This window comes from Oratosquilla oratoria, chromosome 20, assembly GCF_046742065.1.
Source record: "Oratosquilla oratoria isolate Oo_2021 chromosome 20, ASM4674206v1, whole genome shotgun sequence".
In the NCBI taxonomy this organism is placed as follows: domain Eukaryota; kingdom Metazoa; phylum Arthropoda; class Malacostraca; order Stomatopoda; family Squillidae; genus Oratosquilla; species Oratosquilla oratoria.
The window spans coordinates 44,433,060-44,447,963 of NC_134796.1; the positions used below are offsets into that span (position 1 = coordinate 44,433,060).

The following is a 14,904-nucleotide window of genomic DNA, read 5'->3' on the forward strand; positions in this document are numbered from 1 at the left end:
TAACTATACAAAATACTGCAAAGCCTTGAAAATATCTGACTGTATGTAGCAACACTCACAAACCAAAATGTAGCTCCTCCTTGGGGATCGGTGCCATCTGCGTAGAGCTGATGGCCAGGGGTGGTTGCTGCTGCACAATCATGCACGCAAACAACACAACGTACACTCTATAAAGGATTTGTGGGAAAACCCAGTTTCGGCTGTGGCCTTCCTTGGGGAGACGGGACTGCTCGGACAGACAGTCTAGGGAACGACAACAACAACAACCAAAATGTATCCTATACAGCAAAACAAGAGAATAATAGATGCACAACTCAATGCAAAAACCCATTTATGAATCAATATATAGTGCAGCCATCTTAAGATGGGAAGTTTGCAATTCATGGATGATATGTTGGTACTTGCTTATCCCATGATGGGAACTGTACCATCTATGGAGTTGTGCATTAAAGTATAGTTTCATGTGATCTTGAGATAAGCCTGAACTATTCTAGAATTAGTGGATCACATCAAGATCACATCACCTACCGATTATGCACTGGCAATAGCCTACTTTAAGATGGGAAGCATACCATCCTGAGATGTAACTGTACTATTTTAGGCCCATTAGATCACAGGTTCATCTGGTGGCAATCAGATGTGTGCTGGTTTCATGTTCACTTAGTTGTGGGTTAGAATCTTGTGCTCCTCTCTGATTCCCAGGAATCTGTTACCTGCTCCAACAGTCCAAGTGCATAAGGTAACAGTAACATATTCAGCCACAACTACGTACACTACCATCTTATATAGGCCTGTGCAGTTAAATATAGTTTTCATTTAAGTCTGAGAAAGGCTACTATTTTTAGGACTAGTGGATCACATTGCATGACATATCCTTAACCCCTTGAGTACCAGATGTGTGTTTTGTGACACCTGCGTGTCAAGGCTGAGTGCACCCGCCAGGAACCGAGCGTGCTCCCCGTGACACGCACATGTCACAGTTATAAGCTGTGTGTATTGAGGGCTCTCAAGGCCTCGGTTTCTGGGTTATTTCTACCCACGTGGTGGCAAGTGTCTGTGTTTACAAACATAAGGCTCCAGCCATACGTGGGACGGTTTAAAACATTTGTTTACGTAAGGTTGATGGGTCGGTAATGAAGGGGTTAACAGATGATGTATTGGCACTGGCCCATTGTAAAGTGGGAATTTCTAACATGAGCTCAACTGCACAAAGCCAATCTTAAAATGGATCACAAAATGGTTCAAGTCCATCTCAAGATGGTGCACTTCTTCCCACCATGGGATAGGCCAATGTCAATACATTATCTATAAAGGGTGCCCCCATCATACTGTCATCTATTGGTCTTAAAGTGATTCAAACTCATCTCAAGATTGCACACTTCCCAACTTAGGATAGTCAAATTCCAATATGCCATCTGTTAATCAAAAACACCACTAATACTAAAATACTTCAAGCCTATCCCAAGATTACTATCTATATATATCTATATACCATGGGCTTTTCCACCTTATAAGCGAGGAAGCCAAGTCAAAGGCAACCTAGTTCCACCCTTTCCACTCCCATCTACCACCCTTTCCTCCTCATGGACAATGGGTCATCCCTGTATCCCGTCCACTGCCCTATGTCAGAAGCAATGCAGCAAGACACGGTACATCCACAGCATGGCCCACTTAATCAGCAAACACCCCTCTCTGTCCCCTCATACAGAAAAAGAAAAGACAAAGAGAAACCCTTCAGGCTGTGTCAAAATATCATTTACACACAAGCACACCCTATCCCCCAGCTCCACCTTCCTTAACAATATCATCTCTATTTCCTACCCTCTCACTTCTTAGCTCAACATCCCCTTTACCCTATCCATCCATCTCAACCTCAGTCGTCCCCTCAAATTCACTCCCTCTACCTCTGCCTTCCACAACTTTTACCAATCTTTCTTCACTCACTCTTTCCATATGTCCAAACCATACCAATAATTTTTCATCAGCCCTATCTGTCATCTTCGCACTCCCACTTTCCTCCTCACCTCTTCAATTCTCATTTTATCCAACCTAGTAACCCCTACCATACTTCTCAGATATTTAATCTCAAACACATTTAAACTTTTCATCTCTGCCTCTCTTAAATTCTAAGTCTCTACCCCATACAAAGCCATTGGCACAATCATCCCTTCATACAATCTCCTCTTTGCATCCATTCTCAGATGCTATTTCTCATGGCACTTTTTGATCCTCCTGGGTATTTACTTGTTTCTTTCAATCTATAATTTACCTCTACCTCCACTCTTCCATTTCCTGCCACATGTGACCCCAAATACTTAAAGCTATCCACTTCCTCCAGTCTCTCTTCTTTAAGACTGTACAACTAAAAAAAAAACAGTATCATGTCAAGGTAAGGCAACTTGAATGGCATTTCAATATTCCTCTCCTATTAGCACATTATCAATAAGGTTATGGATTTCCATCTTTGTTCTCCCTTTGAATTCACCCATCCTATTTGATTACACTATTTCCTCTATATTATTCCATACATCATACTAAATAAAGTCAAAGCCCATGGTACAGGAGGAAAAGTATTTGAATGGACTAAGGCATGGATCAGTGTCAGAAAACAATGGGTCACCATTAACAGTGTAAAATCCAAATGGGAGTGTTATTAGTGGAGTTCCCCAGGGCTTGGTTTTGGGTCCCTTATTGAACAATGGGATTATTAGTGATATTAGTAAGTTTGTACACGACACTAAAACAGGACACCAAATTAGGTCAGGGGAAGTCACTAGGATACTGCAGGAAAATCTTAACAAATTGTTTGCATGGTCAGGGAAATGGCAAAGAGCAGTGTTAAACAACCCAGAAAGCAGATATAGCTTAGATAACACCTTTTTACAGAAAACCGAGTGCAAGAGACTTGGGAGTGCTAAAGTCCTGACCTTAAATCCAGAAAACAGTGCATTAGTGCCAGGAATAGAGCTAACAGAGCATTAAGTTTCACTATTAGGATGGTTATGAATAAAAGTGCTTAGATAGTTATCAAACTTTATCTGGTGTTAGACCCATCCTTGACTATGCAGTACAGTTTTGGTCTCTGTCCTATAGAACAGATATTAATCCACTAGAATCAGCATAGAGGAGAATGACCAAAATGATGCATGGGCTCAGGAATTTGCCTTATGAGAATAGGCTTAGCCACCTTAATCACTCTCTGGAAAGACCCAGAGTGTGGGGTAATCTAATAGGTGTTTAAGTGGATCAACAGCTTTAACAAGAGGGATACAGATAAGGTCATCATATTAACATAAAGGGCAGGACTCACAGTAATGGACTTAAATTTGACAAATTTTAATCTAAAATAGGCAAGAACTGGTTTACCAACAGAATGGGTAATGAATGGAAATGACTTAACTACCATGTAGTGAGTGCTGAAACTATTGGCTGCTTTAAGAGAAGTTTAGATAACTTTATGGATGGGGATGATAGGTGTTAATGGACATGGAACTGCCTAGTGTAGGCCTTACAGTCTCTTGCAGTCTCCTTTGTTCTTATGTTCTACATGGAAAACTGAATTTTCTAATGTATTCCAAACATCTCATCCTTTTCAGCTTCATCATGTCCTTTGGTTTATCTATCTATACACTAACAGGTTCTTCCCCCATATACGGGATGTAGCCAAGTCAAAGACACATCCATTCCTACTCATTCCACTATGATCCAACACCCTTGTTTCCATCTTATCTTAGCTCCTTGTAAATGTCCTTTGGTACTACATTTAAAAAAATCTTTGTCTATGACATCCACTTCTTCCATGACTATGACCACTGCTATAGAACCAAAGACAGGCATCTGCAGGTGGTGCTCCCTCAACACAGACACCAAGGAGAATTAATCTTCCTGGTTCCAATCTGCAAAACCAAACAATACTTTCACCTCCATCTGGACCTGCAGCCTCCATTCAGACTCTGGAGTGGGCTCAAGATCTCTCTACCTACTTCAATTGTATTCCATCCACACTTTCACATAAGGAAATCTGACAAATGGTAATTGTTCCCCTCTTCCTACTATAAGCCAATAACATAACCTGTCTCACACTAATGCAACAGAGATAGCAGTTCTCACACTAATACAACAGAGATAACAGCCAAAGGTTTCTTCCCACAGATCTACGAAAGGGCCAAAGGACCATTGCCACCAACTGTTACTATTATGTATACTAAATACAATTTCCTTTCTTCTATATTCTATTGTGAGCACCTTCAGTCTGTCTTCCTTTGTTAATCAACTAGGCCTAAAACCATTTAAAATTTGATGTTCATTGAATCTTCTCCATTTTTATTTTATCTTTTTTTTTTTTTTTTTTTTTGCAATCATGACACTGTACCACACTCCAATAAATCTGTCGTCTCTGAAGAGTAGAGCACTAAGAGTAATTACAGGATGTATCAAAACCACCCATATTGGATATCTACACACAGAAACCAGTCCTTCCTATAAAACATCACATAAAAATGACAGGAACACAATACTATGCCAGAACCCTCAACAATACACACCCCTCATATTACAACTCACAAGCACCAAACAGAATGCAGAAAAAGCAGCATATTACTCAAACATCTACTACACAAAACATTCATATAGAAACACACCCAACCAGTTAACTAAACAAGCCCTTCAAGAAAAGCCACCTAACTCAATAACCCAACAACAACAACCCCATATACAAGTCCAACGAAGAAAACCCTAACACACCAGACAAGTACCACACTAGTACACTCGCACTCAGGTTACCATCCATCACTGAGACACAAAACAGGCCTGGCCATAGATTCAAACAACCCCAGTTGCAACCACTACACAACACAGAATATCTCATTCTACAATGCCACACACTGATTATCCCCAGACAACAATACAATATCTCTTCTCTAAGAGACTGGTCCTGCCCCGAGGCTGTTACTGGTTTCCTGGAGGCCATGGGTCTTCTGCAAGATCTCTCCCTCCCTCTCTCTCATAGGAAATCCATGGCTCCCAGATAACCAGCAACAGCCATCAGACTGACCTACAAGTCAATCAAAGAAGAGATATTGTGTTGTCTGGAAAAGGCTAGAGTAGGGTAATGGAGCATACAATGAAGCAAATTAGGTTTTCAGTATTTTTTTTTTCTTCAAAAGAACAGTCCTACACTAATACAACCAACAAGTTACCATCTAAGATTTATTCAAGATAAATAGAGCCTGGGGACTGTTGCTGGCCTTTGTGAAGCTAGGGACCAATGACAGGAACTTAAGGTGGTCCAGGATAGCAGAGCTACCAATTTTCAAAACCTGTCAATGCCCCCACCTCCATCAATAGGTGGCAACCCTTAGGGGCTGATGCTCAATCTCTAGACTGGGCCCAATATTGAAATCAACTTCAACTGTATTTCTTTTACATTTTCACACATGGAGAGCTGACAACTGGCAACTGCTCCCCGTATCCTACCTCCTACTAATTTCAGCCAGTGATAGAAACTGTTCAATACTAATACAATACAGATCTGTGGGAGGGCCCAGTGATTGATGCCAACTGTTGTGGGGCAGTAGATTTCACACTGAAACTCAAGGCAAAAATCATCATTACTGCCATACCATTTCATTCATCTGTATTTGACCCCTACAGGGGCACAGCAGTTTCTGAACCAGTATGTCAGTTCTTGAGCACAAAGGATGCATAATTCGAATGTCAGTGCACCAGTTTACGACAATTATATGGCTGAGTAAAATAATGTTGACCCAAATGTCACTGACTGGAAACCTGAAGCAAACATTGGTTCATTGGCTCTCCCTAGGAAGAAACTATGGATTGTTATATTGTTATCTGTATTGTGTTAATGTGAGTCCATTTTCATGCCATTACCAGTAAGGAAGATAACAAGCAGCAGCAGCAGCCACTGGTTATCAGCCCTCCTTATGTGAAAGAGAGGAATGGTGAAAGTTAATTAAGAAAGAGTGGATCTAGTCCAGATGGAAGTGAGGATGTTGATGAGAATAATTTTTGTCATTATTTGTGGGTCTAAGAGGCTAACCTGCTCCTTCCCATGGAGGCACTGTAAGAGGGTGCCCCAAAGGCATTGAGCTCCCCCTCCCCCAAAGCAGCTAAAAATAAAAAAAAAAAATCCACTCAGAGTTGAGGCCCCAAGAAGGCAGTGCTTACTCTCCAGAAAAGATCCAATGTTCACTCATTCTTTGACAGACTCCAACTTCTATCCTATACTATTTATTATATTTTTTTGTTCAAAACTGCAGCACACTGCTGTCTGCCATCTCACATCTTTTACAAGCCTACAATGCTGAAACAAATTCAGGCCACATGCATCTACAAAATGCACAACACCCATTGCATATGCACACACATTTCTCTGGTGCAACAAATGCCACTTCTGGGTATACTTTGAATGCACCAGACTCGCCAACACTATACATATAGGACCAGTTGCCTGTACATACCACAACCCTCTGCCAATACACCAACACACAACAAGCATACTCTAAACATATTATACATAAACATTAATAAAATCACACACACACAGTTATACATTCTTATGCAAATGTATGGTACCACACACATTACAGTAATACAAGAAATTATAATCTCAACACAGACATCACAATCTGCAAAGACAAAACACAGCATAGAGGTGGTCTCAACACTCCCTCACATATTATGTATCTGTATATACATATACCAAGGGCTTTTTCCACCTTACAAAGGAGGTAGCCAAAGTCAATAGGCATAATTCCATTCCTACCCATTTCATCCACACAGACTCCACTCATATTAACCACCCCTCCCTCCCTCTTTTCTTGGCTGCTCCTGGATGACAAGTCATCCCTGCATCTTGACCACTGCCCTGGATCAGAAGCAATGTAGCAAGACACAGCACATCCACAGCAAGGCCAATTGATTTAATCAGTGACCCCCCCTCCATCTACATCCCCTCATACAGAAATATTGAAGACAGGGAGAAATCTTTTCTGGCTGAGTCAAAATATTATTCACACCTAACCACTCCCTAACCACCCCCATTCCCCATCAACTCCCTTCCATGCATCACAGCATCATTCATATACAATCATTTTCCACTCACCCCTATCTTCTGTCTTCTCTTTTCCTTCAACAGATATTCCCCTCTTTCCCAATGCCCCTTTTACCCCATCCATCCATCTATCTCATCCTCAGTTGCCCCCCCCCCCCTTGTTCACTCCATCCACCTCTGCCTTCCAGGCTTATTTTTTACTAATCTTTCTTCACCCATTCTTTCCATGTAGCCAAACCACCCCAATACTCTTTCATCAACCTTACCTCCCAACTTCTTTTCCATCCCCACCCTCCTCCTCACCTTGTTTCACACTCCATCCAACCTTGTAACCCATACATTTCATCTCAAACACATTTAAACTTTTCCTCTCTTATGTTCCATATTTCTACCACATACGGTGCTGTAAGGACAATCACCCCTTCATCAATAGGTGGCAACCCTTAGGGTGAAGAAGAAATCAAAAAAGTGCACTCGGAAAGGGACCTTGGAGTAATAATCAGTAAAGACATGACACTGGATAAACATAAAAACAAAATAGTTGGAGAAACATTCAACCTATTAAGGTCAATGAAAGTGGCATTTGACTATTTGGATAAAGAAATTATTAAAAAAATATTAGTCACATTGATTTGACCAAAACTGGAATACGCAGCAACACTATGGACACCCACTACTAAAAAGAATATAAGGAAATTAGAAAGAATACAGAGAGCAACGACAAAGTTGGCACCAACTCTTTCCAAATTAACATATGAACAAAGATTATCCAAATTGGAACTACCAACACTGGAGCAGAGAAGAGAAAGAGGTGATCTACTATCTATAGAATCATGAAAAGAATGGAAATTCTTGATAGGAGTGATTTACTAAAAAATGACAATGGAAAAACAAGAGGTCATGAAAAGAAACCCAAAAAGATAACTATAGAAGATCTGAAAAAAAAAGCTTCCCACACAGAGTGCTGATATCTGGAATAACTTTGATAAAGAAACAGTGTGTGCAAATACTATTCAAGATTTTAAGAAAAAACTCAATGCTGAAAGATACAAAAACAGGTCACCACAAGCATAGCTCCCTTTCCATGTAATACAACTAGGTAAATACAATCTCCTCTTAGCATTCATTCCCAAATGCCTATTTCTTATTACACTTTTTTATCCCCCAAGACACTGGCTTCTCTCAATCTATAATCTACCTCAACTCCTCCCTTTCCTACCACATGTGACCCCAAGTATCTAAAGCTATACACTTCCTCTAGCCTCTCCTTTAATACCTACTTCCAAATTGCTGCCCTCCTCTCCCCTTGTACATCTCATCTCCTTATCTTTACTCACATTTATCTTCAACTTTCCCCTATCAAAAACCTCCCCAAACTCTAACTTCCTTAATCCCTCCTCTAATCCTGATACAAATGCAGTTTTGTTAGCATACAACTGGCTTAACTATTTTTCTCAATTTTCTTCAACCATCTCCAATCCCCTGCCCACTGCCCTTGCATTTACCTCTCACACCACCCCATCCATGTATACATTGTGCAGCCATGACACATCCCTGGTAAGTCCCACATTTACCTCAAACCACTCACTCTCTCCATTTTCAATTCTAACACAGGCTCTACTACTCTCACAAAAACTCTTTACTGCCTTTAACAGCTTTCCTCCTATCCCACATATCTGAAAAACCTCCCACAGCACCTTCCTGTCTACCCTGTCATAAGCCTTTTTCAAATCCATAAAGGCCCAAAAAACATTCTTACCCTTTACTAAAGCTTTCTCACATATCTGCCACACCACAAAAATTTGACCACCAAAAAGATCCACACAGTCCATAACTTTCCTAAACCTACTGTTCCTCACCAATTACTCCCTCTGTTCCTCATCTAATCCTCTCAATCAAAATCCTCCCATAAGCCTTCCCAACTACACTCAACAAACTGATCTCTATAAAACTACTACACTCACATTTGTCATATATTATATACAATGTGTCTTACCACAGTGCTTCTGACCCAGGGCAGTGGGTGGGATATTGGGATGACCTGTCAGCCATGAGAAGCTAAGATGAGACGTGGGAAAGGGTGGTGGATAAGAGTGGAATGGGTGTAGGAATGTGCCTTTGACATGACTACCTCCCTTACAAGGGGGAAAAGCTATTGGCATGTATGTATGTATGTATGTATGTGTATATATATATATATATATATATATATGTGTGTGTGTGTGTGTACTCACACACCTATCTTTTGCCTTCTCTATTCCATGCTCAACAGACATTCTTCTTATACCCAAGGCTCCCTTCACCCCATTCTCAGTCTTATCAAGTTCACTCCATCCAGCTCTATCATCCACACTTTTTTATTAATTTTTCTTCACTCACTCTTTAAGCTCTTCATTTCTTCCAAATTCTCTATTTTAAGACACTTCCAACTCACTGCTGCCTTCTCACCACCAACCACATTATTGCCTCAACTCCAACCATGGTGTCAAGGAGTCACACCTACCCAAAGAAACTGTTGAGATATGGAAGAACAGAACAAGGAACAAACTACCAGCCCACAACATGAAACAACTCACCCCCACCTCCTTCTGGAGATGCAGCCCTAAGAGGCTGACACCTGGTCTCTAGAAATGATCCTGTTCAATCTCCCTTTCAACTCTCCTACTTTCTTTAAACTTATTCACAACAATGAAAGGGAAGAAGCTAACAGAACATGGAAAAACAACAGCTACAACTACTAAATCAAGACAACATAAAACATGAAGCAAATCAGAGAAAACTGGAAAAACAAAAACCAGATGTGACATACATTAAAATCATTCACACATACATATACCAAAGGCCTTTTCCCCCTTACAAGGGAGGTAGCCAAATGCAAAGGCATAAAAACCACTCCCACCCATTCCATCCCCACATACTCCACTCCCATCCATCCCCTTCCCTCTCTCTTATCTTGGCTCCTCCTGGATGACAGGTCATCTCCGCATCTTGCCCACTGCCCTGGGTTAATCCTCCAGATTCATGAAGCAGTTGGAGTGACACAGTACAAAGCACCATCACTCAAAACAGTGCAACACTATTAACACTTCTCCAAAACAAGTTTCAAGCCCATGACACTAAAAAACAGAAAAATAACTAAGGTACACTACATAAACTCAACACAAAAGCTGCCCCACCCTTTTCCAGCAGAAACAGAAAATATAATGAATTTTAAAAAATTATATGTAGAAGGCCTGGACAAGGTGTAGAACTACAACTCAAAATATCTGGACCATCTAGTAATATAAGCCCATGACAGATGTGTTTAACATCCTCAGGTCTTAAGATGGCATCCCAACAATCTAGAAAGGAGCAAACAATTCTCATCCTCAAACCAAATTGCAAGAAACCCTATTATATTAAAAATCTCTCTCTCTAATCTACATTTATATATCAAGGGGCTTCTTCCCCCTTATAAGGGAGGTAGCAAAGTCAAACCTACTCCCATCCATTCCACTCTCATCCACCACCCTTAAAATAAATAAAATTAAAATAAAATAAACTGATGGAAAGATTAAAGTTAGAATCTGAATATACACACACCTATTCCACCAAATCAACATTTATTCAAAGAGGGCCACTTTATCAACACACAGCTCTCAAACCTCACCCAACAAGTACTACAAGCCTTTAACAAGAAAGTGCCGCCTGGGAGAAAAGTAATGACAGCAATGGTTATAAATGTTCTTACAGTCCCCCGACATTTTTTCCTGTCAAAAGGAATTGGAAAAAGTTTTTGACTGGGCCATAATTTTGTAAGCTTGTTTAGAAAAAAGTGTGCCTATATAATTCTATTTATAAATTGTTAGTTTCTGAGAAAATTTAGAAATTTCCTTATGAAGCCTTACAAAAATCTAAGTCCCATGTGATCCTTTCACTGTCAAAAGATCAAAGAAACTGATATATCAGGTACATTATAAAAATAAATACAGGTGACAGAATCTTGATTTGGGACAAGTCACAAGGTTATGGAAACAAACTGAAAATGTCCATAAGTCTAAGGGATGGAGGACTTTTTATAGAGCCCAATCCAAAACTTTAAGCAAATTCAAAACTAGATAGGACAGTTGAAGAAAAAGAGACAAGACCCTACACTTGTAGATCCATTCCTGTATCTAACTCTGTAAATGCAATTTAATAAATACAAATCATTACCCAATAAGTCACTCCTTCCCTCCCTCCACTCCTGACACCCCACCTACCACACCCCCAAACTTAAATTAATGTTTCACAATTAGTTTAATTTCATTCAAAGGTGACAAACCCATCTTTCTTATAACATAATACCAATCTTCTCATTTTTGTCCATTTGTCCAAAAAAAATCTCCACACAATCAATGACCCAATTCCTATAAATTTTGGTTGTAATCTTCCTCCCAGACCCTCTGTACACCTAAGCCCGGGCAACACTTCACACCAGGCCTTAGCATCGGCTGCTCCTGTATATACAGTGGCAGTCTGGGCCTGACAAGGGGCAGTTGGTTTAAGTTCAGCACCCACATGGAAGAGTACTGTCAAGCACACCCAAAAACAATTAAAAATAAATAAAAAATACAGAGGGGAAGTCCTCTCTTTACTCCATTCCATTTAGCCACCTACAATGACATGAAGGAACTTGGTGATAGCACTCTTATCCCCCACTGCAGGAGCATCAGAAAATGAAGATGGAAATGGTAAAGGACAGACTCAAGAAAGGTGGTAGACTGGAGGGTTCTGTTTCACTGACACACATACACATTTTTCACTTCTTTTTTTTTTCATTTGAAGAACATTTCTTCTATGGAATGGTTACATTATGTTAGGTTAAGAGCTACATGTTTCTGGGAATTTTACAGAAAAGAGAGACACCAAGAGTTAAACAGTAGTTCAGCATTCCTTTATGAATAGAGATTTGTCTTTCACATAAATAAAGTGACTTGTTTGTAAGGGCAGACCTAAGCCTCTAAAAAGAAAAAAAGGAACAGATTCTAATTTGAAACCTTGTATAGAGAATAACTGGGATCAATTGTAGAATCTAACAGCCCCCCCCCCACACACACATTGATCGACAAAGGTACGCAGCACTCTGCTGTCACTAAGGTCATGGTAATGTTTTTCTATTACTCAATTTATGATTTGGGAACATTAATGGTTAGGTTAGATTAAAAAATAAAAAAAAAAAAAAAAAAATAATAATAATAATAATAATAATAATCATGACCTGAATGACAGCATGTGCCTCAGTGAGAGCGGAGCACCCTGGCCCCAGACCATCACTGATCAGTGCACACACGGGTGAGGGGATTCTATTATTGATCCATTATATAACTATGCCTAGGGATGCTATGCATTCAAAGAGGAATGAAGAATGGATATTGATTGATTGGATGCTTTATTTCTGTGTCACCTACAAGTTGTCACCTTTTCATACATCCCACTACATTCTTAAGTTCTTTTTGATATCCTGGCAAGCATGACCTACTCACCCTTCTGGTGCCCTCACTATGGCCTTTCAATCAACCAATAACATAGGAACATAAGAATGAAGGAGACTGCAAGAGACTATAAGGCCTATACTAGGCAGCTCTGTATCCATCACCACCTGCCATCCCTATCCATAAAGTTATCTAATCGTTTCTTAAAACAACTGATAGTTTCAGTGGTTACTGCATGGTTACTAAGTTTATTCTATTTGTTGACCACCCTATTAGTAAACCAATTCTTGCCTATTTCTTTTTTAAACCTAAATTTGTCCAGTTTATAACCATTACTGCGAGTCCTGCCCTATGGTTTTAATATGATGACCGTCTTTTTGTAAAAACATTCACAACTCTATGACACCAGCTAATGACTACCAGCCCAGCTTACAAGTCACTCATAAACACCAGATCTAATATTATTAATTTCCATGCATACTAGGAAAAATGAAAAAAAAATAATAATAATAATCCACACATGCATATACCAAAGGCTTTTTCCCCCTTATAAGGGAGGTAACCAAAAAACAAAGGCATAAAAACCACTCCCACAAATTCCATCCCTAACATACTCCACTCCCCTCCACCCTCTTATCTTGGCACCTCCTGGATTGGGTCATCCCTGCATATCACTGCCCTGGCTCAGAAGCAGTGTCGCAAGACACAGCACATCCATAGCAAGGCCACTTCATTAAATTGGCAAACCCCCCCCTCTCCATCCCCTCATGTAGAAAAGGAGATGGGGAGACCTTTGGGCTGTATCAATTTATTTCTCACACATACTCCCTCATCCCCCACCCACTCCACCTCATGCATCACAGCATCATCCATACACATAATAATAAACAGTACCTATATACTTCATCTTGTGACTCTATAACAACTGTAATGAAAAGATTCTCATGTTTTATCAAAACTAGTATACAAGACCCTAATGCTGGGGAGTAAATATTTCTTCAAAATCTAATACACAGGTTCTCCTCACCTTTTACAGGGGCATTCCTTTGCATGTGTTGGTGTGGACTGGCCTTCCTCTGTTCCCCCATTCTCCCCTGTAGATGATGCATCCTTAGTTTCTTGGTCTGGTGAAACATCCTCGACAATTTCTGCCGCAGGATCGGAGTGGACAACTTTATCACAGCACTCTGTCTCTTTAGCTTTAATATTATCCACTTCTAAATCTTTATCCAAACCACTGGATGAATCAAAATTGCTAAAGTCTCCTTCAATAGCCTGCGATACACCAAGAAGCTCAAGACAACTAGATAATGCCACAATTTCGTTCTCTGCCTCTGCCTCCGGGGATGTTTTCCCAGTTGCTGATGATAATGAAGAAGCAGGTGAGCAAGAAGATGAGTGAGATGATGATGAAGACATGACAGAGGCGCCTTCACTTGCCGTTTTCATGACTGAATCGGAATCAGGAGTATATTCTCGCTCTGGCAATTCTATGGATGTCACAGATTCACATCCTTCTTTTATACTTTCTATCCTGACTTTGTCTTCTTCCTGGCTATCTATCGGTAATCTACTGGATGTGATTGCCCCATTCTCTTTATCACTGCTTTTCTTATCCTCCACATTAGGTAAAATTGATGTTGGATTTTCAAAATAAGACTCACTGACTGGAACTTTGGGTTCAGCTTCTCCATTTTCAAAGACCCCTACATCATCCATTCTTGTACTAGAGACTTCAGACGATTGTGTTACATCCTTTTCAACTACTTTCGCACTTTCCTCGTTTTCTAAAGGCTCTGCCTGAATACTTTCTATGGATCTGAAAGCTTCATCAACGTCAGCTTCAGGAACAACAGGTTCACTTGACTCAATACCATTTACACAATTTACATGTTCACTTTTATCCCCTTGCACCGACCCAACAATTCCTTCACTCTTTCCCCCTGACGTTTCACATGTGATATCACTATAATCTTCGTTAAAGCAATTGGTGTTGGCAATTTCTTGTTGATTCCCAACCATCTCCAACTTATTCTTCTCTTCCTTCTCCTCCACGCGCGGTGGTTCCATGCTTAGTTCACTACTCGTTTTCGCCTCCTCTACCACTTCCATGGTAGTTTGAAGGCAGCGTGGATGTATTTGCTATACGAATTCACTAAGGACAAGCGGAGTTAAGTTACTCAATAACCGAAAGAGAAGTGAGCATAGGATACGTCAACGCTTCTCTGCAGTGTCCTGCCTCACAAGTATTTACGTTGAAGTTCGATAGGTGTCACTAGCAACGCCAGAACTACCAACTACAATAGTAATTTCGTCGTTTTGAATCAGTAGTATCAAATACAATTGAAAATCACTATTTAATATTTATTGAAAATAAAA

General features: G+C 40.1%; 1 protein-coding gene across 1 annotated transcript in view; it reads right to left on the minus strand.

Annotated features, from left to right (window-relative positions):
• LOC143036518 (uncharacterized) overlaps window positions 1-14,782 on the minus strand; it is a 70,068-nt gene extending 55,286 nt beyond the window's left edge. The window contains exon 1 of the mRNA XM_076203975.1: window positions 13,553-14,782. Coding sequence (XP_076060090.1) covers window positions 13,553-14,637 — 1,085 coding nt within the window. The 5' untranslated portion in view covers window positions 14,638-14,782. The remainder of the gene's footprint in view (window positions 1-13,552) is intronic.
• Window positions 14,783-14,904: the final 122 nt, after the last annotated feature.